The sequence below is a fragment of the Fusarium venenatum genome (assembly GCF_020744135.1).
Source record: "Fusarium venenatum strain MPI-CAGE-CH-0201 chromosome Unknown EDB82scaffold_4, whole genome shotgun sequence".
Lineage (NCBI taxonomy): Eukaryota > Fungi > Ascomycota > Sordariomycetes > Hypocreales > Nectriaceae > Fusarium > Fusarium venenatum.
The window spans coordinates 2,961,244-2,979,939 of record NW_027072132.1 but is presented as its reverse complement, the minus strand read 5'-3'; the positions used below and the strand labels follow the sequence as shown (position 1 = coordinate 2,979,939).

At 48.7% G+C, this 18,696-nt stretch overlaps 5 protein-coding genes across 5 annotated transcripts; 3 read left to right on the top strand and 2 right to left on the bottom strand.

The window, feature by feature from the left end:
* The first annotated feature begins 141 nt into the window (after positions 1–141).
* On the top strand, positions 142–2,758 carry EDB82DRAFT_513866 (phosphatase 2C-like domain-containing protein). The gene is made up of 3 exons (XM_025737893.2): positions 142–1,205; positions 1,269–2,276; positions 2,327–2,758. The coding sequence occupies exons 1-3, from the start codon at positions 538–540 to the stop codon at positions 2,433–2,435; spliced, it is 1,785 nt and encodes a 594-aa protein (XP_025592708.1). The 5' UTR covers positions 142–537; the 3' UTR covers positions 2,436–2,758.
* A 161-nt stretch (positions 2,759–2,919) lies between these two features.
* EDB82DRAFT_529495 (voltage-dependent anion channel-domain-containing protein) lies at positions 2,920–4,807 on the bottom strand (the record flags this gene model as incomplete). The annotated part of the gene is made up of 9 exons (XM_025737892.1): positions 2,920–3,084; positions 3,140–3,369; positions 3,428–3,470; positions 3,519–3,777; positions 3,836–3,985; positions 4,037–4,044; positions 4,094–4,263; positions 4,314–4,353; positions 4,400–4,807. The coding sequence occupies 9 exons, from the start codon at positions 4,805–4,807 to the stop codon at positions 2,920–2,922; spliced, it is 1,473 nt and encodes a 490-aa protein (XP_025592707.1).
* Positions 4,808–5,883: 1,076 nt separating this feature from the next.
* On the top strand, positions 5,884–7,063 carry EDB82DRAFT_311346 (uncharacterized protein). Its single transcript, XM_025737891.2, has 2 exons — positions 5,884–6,388; positions 6,442–7,063. The coding sequence occupies exons 1-2, from the start codon at positions 6,134–6,136 to the stop codon at positions 7,003–7,005; spliced, it is 819 nt and encodes a 272-aa protein (XP_025592706.1). The 5' UTR covers positions 5,884–6,133; the 3' UTR covers positions 7,006–7,063.
* Positions 7,064–7,829: 766 nt separating this feature from the next.
* On the top strand, positions 7,830–11,981 carry EDB82DRAFT_513856 (Up-regulated during septation-domain-containing protein). The gene is made up of 3 exons (XM_025737890.2): positions 7,830–8,362; positions 8,416–11,448; positions 11,508–11,981. The coding sequence occupies exons 1-3, from the start codon at positions 8,210–8,212 to the stop codon at positions 11,598–11,600; spliced, it is 3,279 nt and encodes a 1,092-aa protein (XP_025592705.1). The 5' UTR covers positions 7,830–8,209; the 3' UTR covers positions 11,601–11,981.
* A 2,037-nt stretch (positions 11,982–14,018) lies between these two features.
* On the bottom strand, positions 14,019–15,947 carry EDB82DRAFT_480124 (T-complex protein 11-domain-containing protein; the record flags this gene model as incomplete). Its single annotated transcript, XM_025737889.1, has 1 exon — positions 14,019–15,947. One exon carries the CDS (start codon positions 15,945–15,947, stop codon positions 14,019–14,021), a length of 1,929 nt encoding a protein of 642 aa, XP_025592704.1.
* Between the last annotated feature and the right edge of the window lie 2,749 nt (positions 15,948–18,696).

The window sequence follows — 18,696 nt, the reverse complement described above, 5'->3', positions numbered from 1 at the left end:
TAGATGAATGAGATTAAAATCAGGTCGGGTGCTATGCCTTTGGCTCACGTGGGTCGAACGGTCTAAGACGTGACCAGGCGAATGTGAGATATCGGGATAAATCGCTATGGGTAGTTCAAATGTAGTTGATGAGGTTCAATAAGAGAGAGTGGAAGAATATAAAATCCCATCAACATAACTCATTCAACTCCGGTATTCGCAGTGACTTATCAATTGCTGCAGTCCCAGAAGGGAAAGGTTGCGATAAGATAGTGTCCTGCTTCTCCAGACCCACACAAGAGCAGTTCATCTACCATCACGAACCTCTGCTATCCACCCACTCACTCACTATCTGGTCTAGACTACACTACGTATAGATTAATCTATCACTGTCCTAGCTTCAGTGCAGTACTTCGACCTGTCTTCTCGCCCTCCCATGCAATCGCGGTCGTTGTTTCCTTTGTTATCGGCCATTCCTTGACTTGGGTATTTAACATCTCTTTTGTATCAACCACCACCCTGCCAGGTTAGCTCCAAGCTCCCCTGCCCGCCGCCCCGATGAATCGAGCTGCAGTCAAAACCATTCGGACGACCTCACTTTCGACCGTCCGCGCCCTTGCTCGAACCCCGCGTCGTGGTTTCTCCGTCTCCTCGCCAGTATTTTCTCATCAATCTCGATCCAAGGCCGTCGCGCACGCTCGGAACGCTCATCGCAACTCGACGAAAAACATTCCTCTAAGGTCCTCTATGTACTTCCGTCGCCTGCCCACCGCGCTGCTTTCCAGTATCATCGTCGGATACGGCGCTTGGTACTCCTACAATAACTCTGACATTGCGCCTACTTCCACCTTCGGTGCTAACAGCCTCACCTCCACCCAAACGGCCGATGCGGTACCGACTCGCACCGTTCTTGTAGTGGGCGCTGACGAACTCAGACAGGGCACCATTGTTGGCGAGGGGCCGATCTCCAAGGCTACTAGTGACGACGGTCGTCGCATTGTCGAGATGTTGACGCCCGATCAAGCTACACAAAAACTACGTCGCCTTGAGCAGTCTTACTCCGTCAGCCGAGGCCAAGGTGTTACTCGTTATGACTTGGTCCAACTACCCAGTAACGATCCAATTGAGGATGATCACGCCGAGAAGATTGTCCAGGTTCCTAGCAGGTCTTCTGTCGAGACTGACAACAGTGACTGGATGTTCTGGGGTGTCTTTGACGGCCATTCGTAAGTACATATACGATACAGCTTGCACAGTGCAATATCAGGGGCCTTACTTACACGTTTTAGGGGATGGACTACCTCTGCAACATTGAGGGAAAGCTTGATCAACTATGTCGCCCGTGAACTCAACGCGACCTACAAGCAGGCTTCTGGTGAGCTACCTTCTGAAGACGCGGTAACTCTGGCCATCAAGACTGGATTCAACAACCTGGATAACGAAATTGTTCACAAGAGCGTCGAGAAGGTGTTCAAGGGTGGTTCCAAGACTGTCGCCGCCGAGTTGTTGCAGCCCGCTTTGTCCGGATCGTGTGCTCTGTTGTCATTCTATGACAGCCGTAGCAATCTCCTGCGCGTTGCTTGCACAGGTGATTCCCGTGCTGTTCTAGGTCGTCGAGCGGCAAACGGAAAATGGACTGCTACTGCTCTCTCAGATGACCAAACCGGTAGCAACCCTCAGGAGGTTGAACGCATGCGCAAGGAACACCCTGGAGAGGAGAACGTCATTCGCAATGGCCGTGTTCTTGGTGGATTGGAACCTAGCCGAGCATTTGGCGATGCTGTCTACAAGTGGAGCAGAGACGTCGCATACAAGCTGCGTGAGAATTTCTTCGGTCGCAGCCCATCGCCTCTTCTCAAAACCCCTCCATATGTCACAGCCGAGCCTGTGGTTACGACGACCAAGGTCAACCCCGAGAATGGCGATTTCCTTGTTTTGGCCACTGACGGTCTATGGGAGATGCTCACCAATGAAGAGGTTGTCGGCCTCGTAGGCAAGTGGATTGAATCCGAGGGACAGTCTGGGAGCAACTCTCAGTTTGATGCTGCCTGGAACAAGATCTTCGGATCGTCAAAGACACCTCTACCCGTGGAGGAGAGTAAGACTGCTGGACCTGATGGCAACAAGACCCCTATTCGTGTTCAGCAGTGGGGTATCGACCCAGATGCCAAGGATCGTTTTACAGTGAAGGACAAGAACGTTGCTACACACCTCATTCGAAATGCTCTTGGTGGCAACAATGACGAACAGGTGTGCGCTTTGCTCACCCTGCCTTCTCCCTTCTCGCGACGTTACCGGTAAGGAACCTCGTTCATAAAAATATGTGCCGTAACTAACAACTGTGTAGTGATGACCTGACTGTGCAAGTCATCTTTTTTGGCCATGGCGAGAAGACAGGTGAAATTACCGTCAATCTCGAGGCCACTGCCGGTGAAGGCGTCAAGGCCAAGCTGTAATACAGTTGTGTGTATGTGACAATTTTTGGTGTATCTTGAGTCAGGGTGTCAGGGTGTGATAACCAAAATATTTTGACACTGGAGTTTGGGGGCGTTTCGGGGGTTCTCGGCAAGCGACTGGCGATACGTTTTCTTACCTTGCATTGTTTGGAGGTACAACATTTGAGGCCATATACGCAGAGCAGTGTAGATGAGGTTTAGGGGATCCTACCGAGGAACCAAATTAAAGCATCTTCTCCATGCCAGAGGAGTAGTCCCTCCGATAACGCGGAAACGTGTCAGCCCAATTTGATACACATGAACCAAGGCTGGAGTGACAAAAATAATCGATTATAGTATTCATCTATGTTGATTCTAATCGAGAAGGTCGCACAATTCCCAACAATGCTGAAATCCGTGTACCAATCTAAGCAAACCCACACCAGCCGCTGAAATCAAAATCGCTATGGTTGAAGAAAACAAGCCTACGAGGCTGTGTAATTGTCTATTTTTCATCCCTGGGCCAAAGAAGCTTCTTTGTTTTGAAACTCCAACACATCCTTGCAAAGATTATGATCCAGACGATGATAATAGCAACAGTCATGACAGATGCAAAGATGTGAAGGCCATTATTGTCAAAGATCTTACCCATGACGCTAGTAGCCGTAACCTGAAAATAAAACAAATGAAAATTCGTTCACGAGAGGTTGAGGGAGGGTGCTTACAAGAGCAGTATTGGGAAAGACAAATGACCACCAGGTCATCTGAAAGGGCATATGGTGGCCTGACCTAGTATATTTCCACAATGCGCCGACGCAAACGAGGAAAAACCACAGGGCAAGGCCCCAGAGCCAGAGACTCACAAGAATGCTTATGACTTTAATAATGTCTGCAACGTGTGGAGCGCCCAGGAAGTTTTCAGGGACGAGCAAGTCTGCTTGGCTACCGAGTTGGGCTGCGGCTGTTAGATACTCTAACCTACCTAGTCTGCGGGATCAAATATTACGACATACCTATACCAGCAGCGGTAAAGCCATAAGGACCAATTGACATAAACTAACAAGGGTCAATATACTAGACACGAATGCAGAATATTAAACTTACGATACCGGGTCTCTGGTTATCCCGCGGAAGCTTCTGAGTCATTAGGCGGTAAATAAAAGCAGAAGATATCATAAAGGCGATTAAACAGCCGGTTCCTTGAATCGCAGTAGCTCCGAGTGCCATAGCCACGGTATCTACTTTCAGTTTATGGCCCGAAGAGTCCGCAGCAGCGATAAGGTTTGCTGCGAAGGGTGCATTGAGAAGCAGAGGATATGCGGGAAAGACCCATGTAGGTGTCATTGTGTGAACGGGGAAGATCCTGAGAATGAATTGTTAATATCGAAGGCGTTTTAAAAGTAAGAACTGGGAGATCTCACAGCGTGGACCATAGAATCAGATATAGAAATGCGCTGACAGAGACGCTGAGGGCGGCATATACCCAGAACACCCACTCCATGGTGTTGAGAAGCCACGGGCCTGTATAAGGAACACCATATTGACAGGTATTGATTAATATTACAGCAACACTAGAATTATCAGAGCTGTTTGAAAGTATATTGCGGATGTTTATCGCTTACGAGACTAACTACTGCTTGTTAGTGACAGTCTTGTATAATGAATGATGGGAAGCCTACAGAAGCTGAGATAAATAGCGATTCTATTTGATCGGTGAAGGAGTTCATGAAGCTCCCTGGGCGAAGATGAAATCTTGTGCATATGAGAACACAGTTCATAATAAATAGGACAATGTTGAGGAAGAAAAAGAAGAGGCCGATGCCTCGTAGCCAGGGAGCTGTCCATTTTACTAGTGAGGGTTAGCCACGTTCTTTTGGGATTGGAAGAAGGCGTGTTTACATGAATGAATAATATTGGCAATACCGCCGGTCGACATTGTCTGAAAGATGTCAGCCAGGCCATAATTGGGTCTCGGAAACGCCTACCAAAGTAAAATAAGTCCATTGATAACAGGCAATGCGATCTCTTAGACCGACCCTTCGGTTTTGAGACGTCTTTTCCACCGTGGCCATAACATGGTTTAAACTGTGGGAAGTGATCGTAGAACTTTGGTTAACGAGCCGAGGGCGACTTTGATTATTACCATCGCCATCATCAGGAGTAATAGCGGCAATGTACGATGGTCGTTGAGTTAGTGGAGGTCGTGGTGCAGCAAGACGCCTAGGGTTTGAATTTGCCTTCCCGTCAGGGGCAGCAGGCGCCGACGCTACAGCCGAAAAGAAGGGCGGATGCTCTTCTGACGGAGACTCGTAGCCTGTAGTCAGTCCAGTCAGTCCGGAGGCCGAAGCCGTAGACGGAAGACCGGCTACCACTGGATAGCCGGAGGGGGCCATTCCGGAGGAGGGCCGCCAATATCGTCGGCGCGGCGGGCGAGAAGCTTAGAGAAACAGTAGATAACCGCGAGGGCGCTGGGCTCCATGTGAGTGAAAGCAATGTGGAAGTAGACCAGGTGAGCGACAAAGACGAGATGGTGGAGAATGAGAGTGCCGAAGTTAGCGAGCGGCATGATCGGAGTGAAAGGCGGAGGAGGAGGCGAGATTTAGTCTAGATCAATGCCCTTGTTCCTGGGGACATAAGGTAGGGAGGGGAGGGGGGAGTAAAGAATTTCTTGTTTTGGCGGCTGATCAGTACCAAAGTCAGATTGACAAGTGACTTTATTTGGAGCCGCGTGAGCCGCTTGTGGATGGTCGAGTTTGGTGAGAGGGTGAGGTTGATTCAAGGTACGAGAGAGATGGAAGGAGGTTGACGTGATGATTGATGATGGAGTATGAATATTCTTTGTTAGAGTGGTGTCTCTGCGATTGCAAGGCGACCATTCGAGAATTTAGTAAGAAAAAAACATATTAACTTTTTATTAATTAATCAAGAATTATTTGAGTTGAAATTCAATTGGATCTCCATCTTGATATTTGGCAATGCTGGGCTTTGCATGCTTGGCGTTTATTTCGTGCCCAACTGGAGTTCAGTCCACTGCAAGTTGGAAGCTAGGCTAGTCATGTCGGTTGGTAGCGTGACGTTACAGGGGCACGACTTCGAAAGATCTATCTATTCCCGTTCGACAGATCGAGGTGCATTACTGGAGTGGCTAACCATTATGAAGTGTATATTACCTGCAAGTTGATTCGAGGATCTCGGTGCGCATCGCGACATCTTGCTTGATTACCCTTTGGACTATTGTGAAGCACCCTATCTCGATCTACTTGATTTGGTCGTCGGCAATCTTTGTCTCACCTACCGTACGTTATTCATAATATACTCTATTAAGAACCGGACGGTTATACTGTGCTAAGCTACATTACATATGTGTGTAGCTATAAGTTAATCCCTTTAGACAGTTGGCTCTTTACCCTGTAATAGCCCATCGTCTTAACCGAAATATATTGTAACAACGTTTGATTAGAACGACGTCAGCGGGGTCAATCATGCAGCATACCCCATAATTACCCGAGTCTGCACGTGACATCGAAATGCCACCTTTCGCATCGCAAATAGCTCCTAGAGCTTCATCTGGAGCTTGAATTCGTGTCAAACTTGACGTCGATTACATTACGGTCTTAGATAACACGAATACGTTTGTACACGAAAGGATAACCCGAAAATTGCCTCGAACTATGATACCATAAGCATCGCAATCATTTCCCAGCCCAGCCCAGCGCATCATGTCCTTTACCAATACGCCCGTGACCCGCCTCGGTGTGGTTGGTCTTGTCGCCGGCTCTATTCTAGCCAGTGTCCTCGACGTCAAGCACTACTTCTACATACTGATCGATACTCACATATGGCGCTACCGCCAATTCTGGAGGCTTCTAGCCTACCAGCTGTGTTATGTTAACTCAACCGAGGTCCTCTTTGCTGCCATGTCCTTGTACAACCTCAGAATCGTTGAGCGCATGTGGGGTTCTCGCAAGTTCGTTGTAAGTTGTTCAATGGCATTTCCTCGTCAACGTCACTCACAGTTTACTTTTAGTCCTTCCTGGCTGTCACTTATTTCATCACGTCCATCATTCCACCAATCGTCTCGATCGTGCTGCGACCTCTCACTGCCGGATATCTAAACTACATCCCGGCCGGCCCTACTCCCATCATTTTTGCCATCCTTGCTCAGTATCATGCCATGGTTCCGCATATGTACAAATACCGAGTTGCAACGTCTGAAGCACCACCAACAGACCGGCCATTCGTGGGACTTACATTCTCTGACAAGTCCTACAAATACGCCATTGCTCTACACCTTGCACTATTACAATGGCCAGGTTCTGTTCTGGGTGCAATCACCGGTTGGGTTATTGGATATTCGTGGCGAGAAGGGCTTCTTCCGAGTGCCCTCGTACGCTGGCGAGTGCCGGGTTGGGTAGTGGGACTAAGTTCGCAGAGGCGAAGCGCTGAGTTTGAAGGTCTCCGACGTCGTCTCGAAGATGAGAATTCGACGACGGCAGCCGCAACAGGAGCACAGGGTCAGGCGCAGGGACAAGCCGAGCGTCGAAGAACCATGGGACAACAGATCATGGATCAGGTACGAGAAGTACTTTAGTGCGATTGATACAACAAAGACATCGACCAGTCATTCATTGCATACGATTCAGCGATATGGTCCGAATGCGAGACGTGCGAGTCTCACAGTGCATTCCTCCTCCAACTTGTCTCAACTCAGCCTACATATAGTACACCAATAATTGCTCGAGTATTGTCTGGCGGAGGAATGAACCTTATGTGGCAACCGTAGACACACCTCTGATGTGTCAGGTCGGGCTGACAGTTTCGTGTATCGAAGGAGGGTATCAGCTTGGGCAATCGGAACTCGTCCATGGCATTGTCAGCCACATCCGTCAACTGTCAGCATTGCTGCGGGATCAGTGGACACAGCCATGGAGGTAATGACAGCAACGCCAGTAAAAGCCACTATAAAGGGAGCGTTAATGTTTATAAATAAGGGGATGGGCTTTCAAGGATACCAACTTAGCCTCTAAAGCTCTGTAATTATCATGCAAGTCATAATCACCTAGATAAAGAAGAAAAAGAAACTCGATATCCATTCTGTTCTCTTTTTTCCCTTGTTCTCTCACAAGACCATTCTCGAAACAGCGGCTCATTCCTACTGGTTAATCTATCAAAGAGCTAGGAACTCGATAAAGACTAGTGGAAGGACCCATGCCTGAGCAATGCGGGTGCGCCCCTCATGTGCCTTGCTCCAACCGCCGAAAACCCCTAGAAAACGGGATTGCAGTGGCCTGAGTGGTAGATCTGCCCCGAGCCGGTACGTATCTGTCTACCTGACTCGGTTAGACTCATCAGCTCCGCCGCTGTAATTCAACTTGCAGTGGAGTTCTTCACAAGGGTCCCACTGGACAACTTAAGGTAATTAATCAACCGTATTCGACCTCTTGGGTTGTCGATGGGTCTCCTTTTCTTCTTAGTCGACACCGACCTCTCCTTTTCCCTCCCCAGCATTTGGAATAACCTCAAGGTTTCTGCACCGACTCTTTGGCGGTAGCAGTTCAGAGCCTCTTGCAGGATTGCTCTTGACGTTCTGCGATTCCCTAGCCCCAACCGTTTCTGGACGCGACGCCCCTTTGTTGTACCATCCAGCAAACAGTCAACCACCTGTCAAACTTTCTGAGATTGACCAGCCATCGCTCTCTATGGCTTCTGTTGTGTTATCTTGACCGTCAATTCCCATTCGAGGATCATTCCATGCTCTGATACTCAACACAAAACAATCATAAACTCGTCAAAATATGAGTGCATACGCGCGAGAGGGTAGCCCGTATGGGTTCGACTCTTCCAGGATGTCGCCCACGGCTGCAAGTCCTCGTGGAAAAACCTTCGTTGAAGGTTATCGCAGCGACATAATGAACGGGTTCGAAAAGGATCAAGGACTTTATAATCCGGTATAGTCATAATCGTCGAGTTTTCGACTTACAACCTCTAACTCATGACATAGATGAATCCTGAACGACCACAAAGCTCCGCGCTTGTCGACCTTAGAGACCCGATCCAAGTACATCTCCTCACCGAAACCGCTCTTTCTGATAGTAAAGAATACGCGATCTTGTCGCAAGAAGAAGTAGACGATCTTAAGAAGCAGTGCCAGTCTTTGTCTCAACGCGTTGAGTCGACTCGACAGAACCTGACAATTCAGTCCAAATACCGAGATGCAGCAATTTCAATGGCGAGATTATATAATCCCGGGAAGCTGGATGGCAAGCGGAGGAGTCTTCTGGGTCGCAACAGTGGCGACCACGCTCGCGCAAAGGAAGCTGAGACTGAGAGGCAGGCGAGCGAAAGGAAGTGTGAGGAGTTGGCAGCGGAGCTCTTTAATCTTGAGAAACGGCTTATGGACCCTCAACGACGCCTACTGGAACACACTGCTGGTATTCTTCAGCTCACACATAAAGCATCAAATAAGAAGAAGGACATGACCCCTACGCTTCATCCAATGAATGGTATGCCCGGAAGTCCAGAGAGCCTATATACTTATACGCGCAACAGTATGGATCGCGCCGGCGATGAGCACTTCTTTCACGATGACAACCACTTCGGCCAAGCGAATGGAGTATCTACCAGGGGACCTCCTCGCCAACAGCCTATCGAAATACCACTCAAATCACCAATTCGAGAACAGCACAGCCAGCTGAAAGATGAGATGGAAAAGATTAAGGATGAGAATCTGCATCTCAAAGGCCAGTCTGATTCTTTAGTTACGTCGATAACAGAGATGGAAGCTCGTCTAGAGAACCTGAACGGGTCATTACGGGATGCGATCGTTCGCTTCAACCCTTCCAAGAACGAGGAGTACTACGACCCTCCATTTGGTGTGCCAGGAATGAAGCCAGGGGAGCTGCTGAACAATCAGATGGATTATCTCGAAATGGGTCTAAACGCCATCGAGGTCGAGCAAGAAGAGTCTTCCGGCGACAGTGGCAAGGTTGACAGCTCCATCGACAAACGCATCGAATCACTAAACCAACAAGTTCGCGATCTGTTGGTGACGGTGGATCCCGAGTACCCAGCTGCACCTCAGTCTTCACAAGATAGCATCGAGTCGAAACTTACCTATCTCGAGGATGCGTTATGTGCAGCAGATTCCGAATTAGAACGTGCTGTTCAAATATCTCGATCAGGCCCACCAGAGAAGCAGGATGATGAGCAAGTGGAGCGAATTCTTATGAACCTCTGGAACATGATGCAGACAGGCTTCACCAAGATCAAGAAAGAGAAGGAGGAGCGTCGAAGAACCCGCATTGAGAGGGGCTACGAAGACGAGGAAGTCTCTGATGATGAGTTCGATATCGACGAAGCATTCAGTCTTCCCGGGTTCTCGAATAGGGTTCAATGGCTGTACTCTCAGGCTACTACCCTCAAAAACCAAAAGTCTGTACTGAAGCGACAGATCAAGCAGCAGCGAGAACTGAACAACAAGTCAGACGCTGAGAAGGACGAGGAACTCGCGAGAAAACAGGAAGAGCTGGATGAGACACAAATCTTGTTGGCTCGAGCTGAAAGAGACGCCATGAGTGCGCAGGCTATGCTCGAACAGACCTTGGAGGAACTTGAAGGTACTGGTGTTGCACGCAATATCGGCGCTCAGAAGGCCCAGTCGGAGGAAAGCACCAAGAAGATCGCTGACCTGGAATCTGAACTGAAACGTCTGCAGAGCGATCTGGCCGGTGCAGCGGGAGCAGCTGGTGCAGCACATGCGCAAGTCGAAGATCGGGAAGACAAGATTGACAGCTTGGAGAAGGAGCTCGAGAACGTCAGATCTGATCTTGCCGATGCGACGGCTGCTGCTGCCGCAGCCCAGGCTCAGATCAATGATCGCGATAACAAGATCACTGCCCTTGAATCCGAGTTGGCCTATCTAGAGACGGCTCAGAGTGAGATTGAAGAGCGCAACAAGAGGATCGCCGCGCTCCAGGCTGATCTTGAGCAAGCCAACGCCGCCCATACTCAGATCGACGAGCGCGATGCAAAGATCGCAACCCTTCACACTGAGATCCAGGAGGCCAATACTTTTAGGGATCAGGTTGAGGTACACACTGCTACCATTGCTACCCTCAAGGCTGAATTGGAGAAGACCAATGATATCGAAGCTCGCCTCGAGGAACGTAATGCCAAGGTCGCCCGCCTCGAGTCCGATATGGAACTACTCCAGGTAGACCTGGCAGGCGCTGCAGGTGCTGCAGGCACCGCCCAAGGTCAGCTAGAGGAACGAAACAGCAGGATCGCGGCTCTCGAGGCTAGTGTTAAGCAACTCGAAAAGAAACTAGCCGATGCTGAGTCTTCCAGCAACAACAACCGTAACCAGCTGACTGGTGTGGATTCAGTTATTGAAGCCCTCAACGCACAGCTGGACGAAGTCAACCGATCCAAACAAATGGCTGAGAATAATGCCAGGTCCCTACAGCAACGTGTCGAGAGCCAGAAGGATGAGTTGGCGGCCAAGAAGAAACAACTCAAGGAGAAGGAGGATGAACTTGAGCTTCTCAACATGAATTTTGTAGAAACAAAGACGGAGCTCACCATTGCTCAAGCTGAATTAGATGGTGCTTACGGTTCCCGTGCCGAGAGGGCCGCCGACGTGGCAGCTATCAAGACTAGCGGCGAGGTGATGAAGCTCCAGAATCAACTCACGAGGCTCAAGAATGAGCTGGCCGGAACCGTCCAAGAGCTTGAGGATGTCACAAAGGAAACACTCAGCGCTGAACGTGAGAAGATCGAGCTTGAGAACAACCTTCAGGATGTCCAGGTGGTGAGGAGGCAGCTTGAAGGAGAGGTGGCGACACTGCGCAGGCGACTTGAGTCAGACATGGAGGAGGCTCGTGGGCACATCACCAAGCTTCAGGAAGACCTTGATAGCGAGCGTCTCAAGGCTATTCCGCCAAACGGCGGAGTTGGCAGAGGTGCCTCTGTACTGAGCGAGCAGTTCAGGGCCACAATGCGTGAGGAGAGGAAGAAGTTCCAGGATAACATCAGGGTAAGCCTACATCCCCGCCACACAAATCTAATGACAGCAATACTAACAAGTGCCAACAGGAGGAGCGTGCTCGAACACGTCAACTCGAAGAGGAGCTGGCCAAACTGAAGCGTGTCCCGACCCCAACCAAAGTACCTCCAAGTCCTCAATGAGCCAACCCCTGAGAGGAGAAGCTTCGGGTGCGAAGCTTCGAAGTCAAGTTAACTTCAAGCTCAGCGTTATGTTTCACGATGTACAATAATTCTTTTCTTCAGTGGTGTTGGTACTTTCCTTCTGCCACCACTTAATTCTGTTTGAAAGCACTGATTGAATGTAGGGGGGCCGAGAGTGGATGTTGGGAGTATATATGCATACATAAGGAGTTCATGTGAAGGATGAATCAATGATTCCAAAAAAACGGGAGCTGAGAAGAAGGTTCTCTTCGATAGATCAAGGGGAGGCTGATGGTCAAATTTGTTAGCGATATCTTGTGAATGGGACATTATCTAGACTTTGAGCGAACCATGTCGAATGACAGGAAGCTATATTGACTTTATTCTCATAAAACCATACCGGTGCTTCTATATTTTACGTGCCTATGAGCGGTGGATGAACAAGGCTTTGCTGATGAGGCACGGTTCTTCATGTTTCCCTAAGCCTTTAGACAGAAATACTCCTCTGAGATACTTTCCACATGGGAAACGTAAGGTATAAATTCTTCATCCATTTATAGAACGAACAAAGATTGTATTCCGCAAACCTATCTCAGAAGCTCCAACTATGCGTGGTTGTGTATTAAGCTTATGAAGGGGCTTTAAGCTTAAATATACATATATTGATGCCTTAGTTTCAACTGTACATCAGTTGATACACGACGCCTTTACTAAGGTCCGTTGAGTCGGCATGACTCAATATAGCGTTATAAGGTATCACAGGTCGAATATCACGAAACAACGAATAATCGAGTTGACTTGAAAGGGGCGGCTTACGCGTACAATGTATCCAAGCCGCGAGACTGAGTAGTAAGTATAACATTGTGCCTTAAAGCATGCGCCTCAAAGCGGCGTTGTCAACCAGAGCCTGTATTCCTTCTTCTCGAACGTCTATTTAGCGAGAGCTTGTATTGCCATTAGATCAGTCTTACCCTGTCCTTGGACTAACAGGTTACTGGTTAGTTGTCAACTGATCTATGATATAGTCTCACCATATATACATGATTAGTCTGGTTGAAGGTTTCGTCTATGTTTTCGAAACAGACATTTACAAACAATTTGTCCATCATATCAAATCCAAAAGTCATACTCTGTTATTCAGCAAAGACACATACATTTAATATCATTTTAAGTTCAGTTGTCCAGGGCAACAATCAAGCAACAAAGATTCAGTTGGTAAAGACAAGTGGCCACTCGGACCATCTCGCCACATTCGTAAGATATATACTACTATGTATATATGCACATGGTATTTGAAGTCATACACCGAAAGTCTGACGGCAGCCAAGCTTAGTTATAAGTTTTCGAGAGTGACAGCATGCTGCAGACAGATGAGTTCTGTGGTGGTTGATGTAGGTCACATGGATGATAGTCACAAATTAAGGATCAGCTGGCCAACAGTCTAGTCTCAGTCTCAGCACAGTCAACTTCACAGTCAGCTACAAATTCGGGAACCCGGGGAACTTGATCAACTGGATCGAAATGATAAACCCTAGTTGTCATGAGAAAAAGGCAGAGGCCTCAGGGCATCGGAAGAACTGGTCGCTAGAAACATAAGAGACGAAGTTGGTAGGTCAGCTTATGATGTTACCATACTTCTTTGGCTGCTAATTTTTGCACCTTCAGACTTACCCAACGGACTAGACAGGATGGACAATAACAATTAATCCTTGACTTGCACCACATCTCAGTGTAACATAATACCAAACGTAACAAGGAAATGTACATTAAATGCACCCACCCGAGCAATCGGGTAGTAAATAGGCGGGGGGACTTGTGAGAGTAAGTTAAATCTTTCTAGTCTTTCTTTGTCTAGTCTATGCCACTTGTTGCGCCGTGTATGTACAGTACAGAAAGAATATCCGGTATATGAGCTCAAATATGTGCGCCTGATCTAAATGCGAGTGAGCCGTCCAAATGTGGACAACTTAAAACCAAAAAAAGTCATGTGCTTCCATGTACTATGCTGTGCTACTTTAAAAAAGAAGCACGGGTGTACTTTGGGATAGCCAAACACCGAAAGCGCCGCTGCGTCAAATCAAAGGACCGCGTCCAACCTCCCAAAACTAGAGAAACTCCTTATAAAGCAAGGCGCAGAAGACATAATGAAGTATTCAGGAGTGAATAAATAGTAACGCCGCCGCATACAGAAGCTTAATGCAACGGCAAAGCCTTGGTGCAAAAGCTTCTAACGCCGATCAAGTGATGTAAGTTGAGTTCCGGACCAGCCAAGAATAGTCATCGAGTTCCGGTCGAATTATGTTGTATCCCGAAGCCAAGCTGGGTAGTGTGTAGGTTAACCATGTATCGATATTAAAAGATGGTAAATGGGGTATAGCGAAGTGGTGACACGAAGGGATACACGGGTGCTCGTCTCGATTAGTCCAGAGACATATCATCCTCGTCGACATATGCCATGCGAGCCCATATCCTCCAGTGGACAACGCCAACGTGAGCAATGCGGGTGGCAATGTCTTCAATGCCGCCTTCCTGCTGACCCATACGGATAGCTGCATCCAAGTCTCGGTCTCGTCCTGCATCCAGGCTGCGGCTGCTGGCTGGCACACGGTTACCGGTGGCAATCGAGAACAAGCAAACACCGGACAGCGACTTAAAGTAGCGTACACGCGTGGCTAGCTCGGTAACAAGTCGATTGCGGTATGCCTCCTCCATCTCTTGATAAATAGGAGACGAGATGCGGCAAACGTTCTCGGTCAGCTTCTCCTCAAAACGAGTAAGCATATCCATGGGGGCATTGGTGAAACGGAAGATCTGCAGAGCCAGAGAGGGAGCCATTGCTCGCCATCGATCGTGGTAGTGGAGATCATGTGGCGCCTGTTGAAGTAGTGCTACTAGAGTATCACGAAGATTTCGGGCTCTCGACTTGGACTCGTTGGTATCTGAGGTCAGGTATGCAGGGAGGACCAGGGAGGACCGCGGTGATGAGAAGTTCGAGCCCGAGGAACTTAGCGCGACGCTTGAAGGTCGAGAGTTTGCTGAGGGAGGCGTGTTGAAATTGAACTCGTGGTCATCTGGGACAGCACTGAGGCAAGCGGGAGGTGACTGGAGGCGTGAAACCCGCTCCAAGTCTTCATACATGCGCATGCAGACATCTAGGTTGATAGCATCGAGAATGTCGGATCTAACACGCCCCAGCCGGTCTTCGTCGAAGAAGAATGTACCAGGCAAGGGCTTCTCGCCGGCGGACGGAAGCATCGATCGTGACAGTCCCTCGAAAAAGACACCCATGTCACCAAAGTGAGAGGGCATTTTCCCAGAGCCATTGTGATAGGTTCTAGCAGCATCCTGATACCATGGCTTAGCGTCGCCGATATCCATCTTGCGATTTCGCAGCTTCTTCATCAAGAACTTTTGTTCAAAGGCTGTTGTCTCTTCAATGAGGGCAGGTCGAAGGCAGCGAATCTGGTGGTTTGCAACATCCAACTTCATCGCCTCAAGGACACTAAGCAAACTTCGCATGCCATTAACGAGCTCCTCGACGTCGTTGTTGCTGTTGCCATTGCTGAGTTGCTTGTACATGGAATCAACCCACTCATCTCGCATCGGTGCGCAGTGGGATTTGAGAACTCGTGAAAGCCATGAAGCAAGCTTCTCCAAATCAGCGATTCCGCGGTGAAACTGCTGCATCAGAAGTTCGACGTTGAGGCCCTCATCGAGAAATTGTCGGTCGCGCTGCGGTACCAAAGTCTGGATAATCTCTTTCACGGACTTGAGAAGCTTGGGCAGGCACCAGTCGTCGCCTGTGCCGTGCTTTGAATAGAAACTATCTCGGTCCACAATGAATTCAAGGAGTTCCTCTTTGAGGGTTGTCCAGAAGATACTAGCGCGGTCGTGTTTTCTTCGGCCCTTGTCACCTTCGACATTGGGTCTGAAATGCAGCTCAGGGTCGAAGTTGATATCGTGCCTTAGTTTAGGGTTGTTGATGATCTTAGAAACCTCAAGCTCACCCAGACTTGATTTTGTGACAGGGGGTTCAAGTGGTTGGCTTGGGGCAGGAGACCTCCTACTATCAGGTCCTGGACTTGATGTGGCTGAGGTTGTTGACATTTCGGAAGGGTTTCGTGAGAGTGGTGCTGCTGCTGGCGCTGGTGCATTAGAGACATTGTCATACCCGCGCGGTAAGACTTGTGATGATTGCGTGGCCTCGTCCTTTTCGTCGGCTGATGGTTTTCTGGTTGTCTCCTTCTCTGGTCTGGTCTCGCCTTCACCATTAGGCCCAGGGCCCGACGTTGACAAACTCCGTCTGGACCGCTCAACTGGGCCTCCAAACCCTTGATCTGCCGCCATCGTATCGTTTGTCGATTTACCGAGTATTTGTTGATCAGTTAATCGATTGTAGCCAGGTTCAAAATGGTGATACTCGAAAGTTAACCAAGAAATCTGGTGTATTTAGTTCGCCAACTGTTCAGTAGTTGTTAGTAATGCAATGTCCCAGCAATAGAAAGCATCTCGGGAACACGAGGGGCGCAGGCTGAACAATCAGAGCACACGGCCGGCTGCAGACCATTTGGTAGGGGAACTGTTTATCAACCAAATGCTGTGCACTAGTTTTTAAGTGCAGTCGGTGCGTCTTTGTTTTGTGTCCAAGGCCGTATGCAATGTTGAGGTGTTGCGGTCGACTTACGAGAATGGTATGAGCTTGGGCGGATAGTGACTGTTTTCGTGCACCAAGTATTGCGTCTGTGTGACAGTATATGATGTATTCCACTTCTGTTGCCGTCACTGTTCCTTATGGTGGGTTGCTTCGCAGTTCGTTTCGGCTGTATATAATATTCTTTGTATGTGACCAATCGTCTCGTGGGTGCTTGCGTCGAGTAAATGAAGGTAGGGAAAAGCCCAAACTGATGTTGAGTGTTCTAGAAGCCTAACAAAACAAAATCTTACAAGTGAAAGATAAATATGTCTTCAACGCTCATGGCCTTAAAGAGGGTCGAATGATTCTAAGTATGGGGAGACAGAAATAGGAAACGGATCAAGAGGAAGGGAAGAGAGAAAGAAAAGGGGACGACAGTGACGGGAGACTGGGATATTTGATATGTGGATAGAGTCTGAATAGTGTGTGGCACTTAGACAGACGAGACCAGGCTAGTGGTACACTGGCTCCTCTGATGGGCTCTTGAGACAGGTCTTTTTCCACCGACTTCAACTCAAAGTCGTCTCCATAACCGAGTCAGAAGAACGAAAGCCTTTTCTGCGCTGTGCTTGGAAATTTAGGGGCCAAGCGCGGCATCGCGTGGCATGGGCTGGCCTGCCTGGGGCGGTGGGCAACGGAACGCCATGCATGCAGAGGGGAGCCCGTGTAGACCATTAATACTGTACCTAGAACGAGGCAAAAATCCGTTAAGTACACCCCCTAATGTTTTCACTTCAACATCCCAGCTCCTCCAAGTCTATCTTTCTGACGTGGAAGGGCCCTGCATGAGTGGGGTGTGTCAGAATTTTGGGTGTGCGCATAGAGTTCCAGGTTGGAATGCAGTAGTGGTGAGTGAAGGCCAAAGTCATGTACACTGATGTATCCTCGTACCGGGCTGTAATTAGGTGTCCTGCAAGGTTGGTGGTGGCCATAAAGCGTACTGTATTTCCATGTAGGATAAGTTCATCGGCAATGGCGCACATATTTGAACCTGTGAAAGGTTTTTTTTAACTCTTGCCCCCAGAATCGGGTGACAAAGCTCAGAAAGCCTAATAGACATCATGTCTTTAGTGAAGATGGTTCGAAACTTCAATTGAAGCGGTCGGCACCAGTGGTTGTTGTGCTCTCGGCTTTACAGGTCAGACAGAGTGGCATTCAGTCCAGCAAGTGTCCCAGTCAGGACAGGACATGCTGGCGGGGATTGGAGTGCAATCTTAACACTGCAGCGACAGCGTGACCCTCTGATGTTGTGAGCCGGAGCTTGTTGTTGCCATCGTCTCAGTGCCTCGTCTCTGTTAGATGAGTAGGGTAGAGAAGGTCAGACGCTACTTGACTCAGTCTAAAGGGGGTATCACGGGGACCACTCACTCACCGTGATCGATCTTCCTTTGTCCGATGAGATTTCTTTTGTTTGGTGACAGCGACATACATAGATACAGTAAAACAATCACTGTATTTGCGTACTGTATTGTATTGCACGATAGTTTCCGCCTTGGAAAAAAGTTGATGGTCAAAGCGAGAAGAGAATTGTTCCAGTGGACGAATGGTTCTCAATCCTGGTCTAGCCATGCTGTACTGTGCTGTACTATGTACTGTAGCAGCGAAGTAGAATGTCTCCACAGACTTATTAGTACAGTGCGTGATCAAGACATTCGATGTATCGAGTGGGTTTTGTCATGGATGTCATTTCGTAGGATCCGCGGGATGAGATGGAGATGGAAATACCCTGGGGCCTGGAGATGGAGATGGGCAGTCCAAAGTTGGCAGTGACGAGTGGATGGTACCTTCCATCCTGTAGGGATAAGAGAGAAAAAACGGCTCCTTCCCTTAAAGAAGGACGACGTGGTCCTCGTTGGGAAAGAGGTACCATACATACACCTACTAACAAACCTTCAAAAATAAAAACTTAATACCTACTAAGTACTAGCATGACACTCAGTCAGTCCTCATCTTGCAACATCAACAAAAATAAACAAAATAGAACAGGGTCAGAATTCGACTTGCCGAAGACGGATCGAATTCCAGGAACATTCGACCCAAACAGGCCAGGGAATAACAAACTTGGCCTGCCGATTCGTCCAACAATTTCAGGGGATCTCACTTATTCGGGACCAATGAAGGGCATCCTGCACAGTACAGTTAGTACATTAGTACTAGTACTCGACATGCCACGCTGGAAGAAGGTACCCTACCGTACAAACTGAGTCCTGGCGCCAACAATAACCCCAACAAGGGACGGCCCAGGGCCAAGTACTCCCCATTTCCCAGGGACCACCATCGTCATTCCATCGCACTAGCACACCTCGGGGGGGTCGCAGAAAGATCCATCCGCCGCCGCTGCTGATCTAGAAACGGACCAGAAGCGTGCAGATTTCGGCGGAGTCGCTGCGCGACTAATGAGCC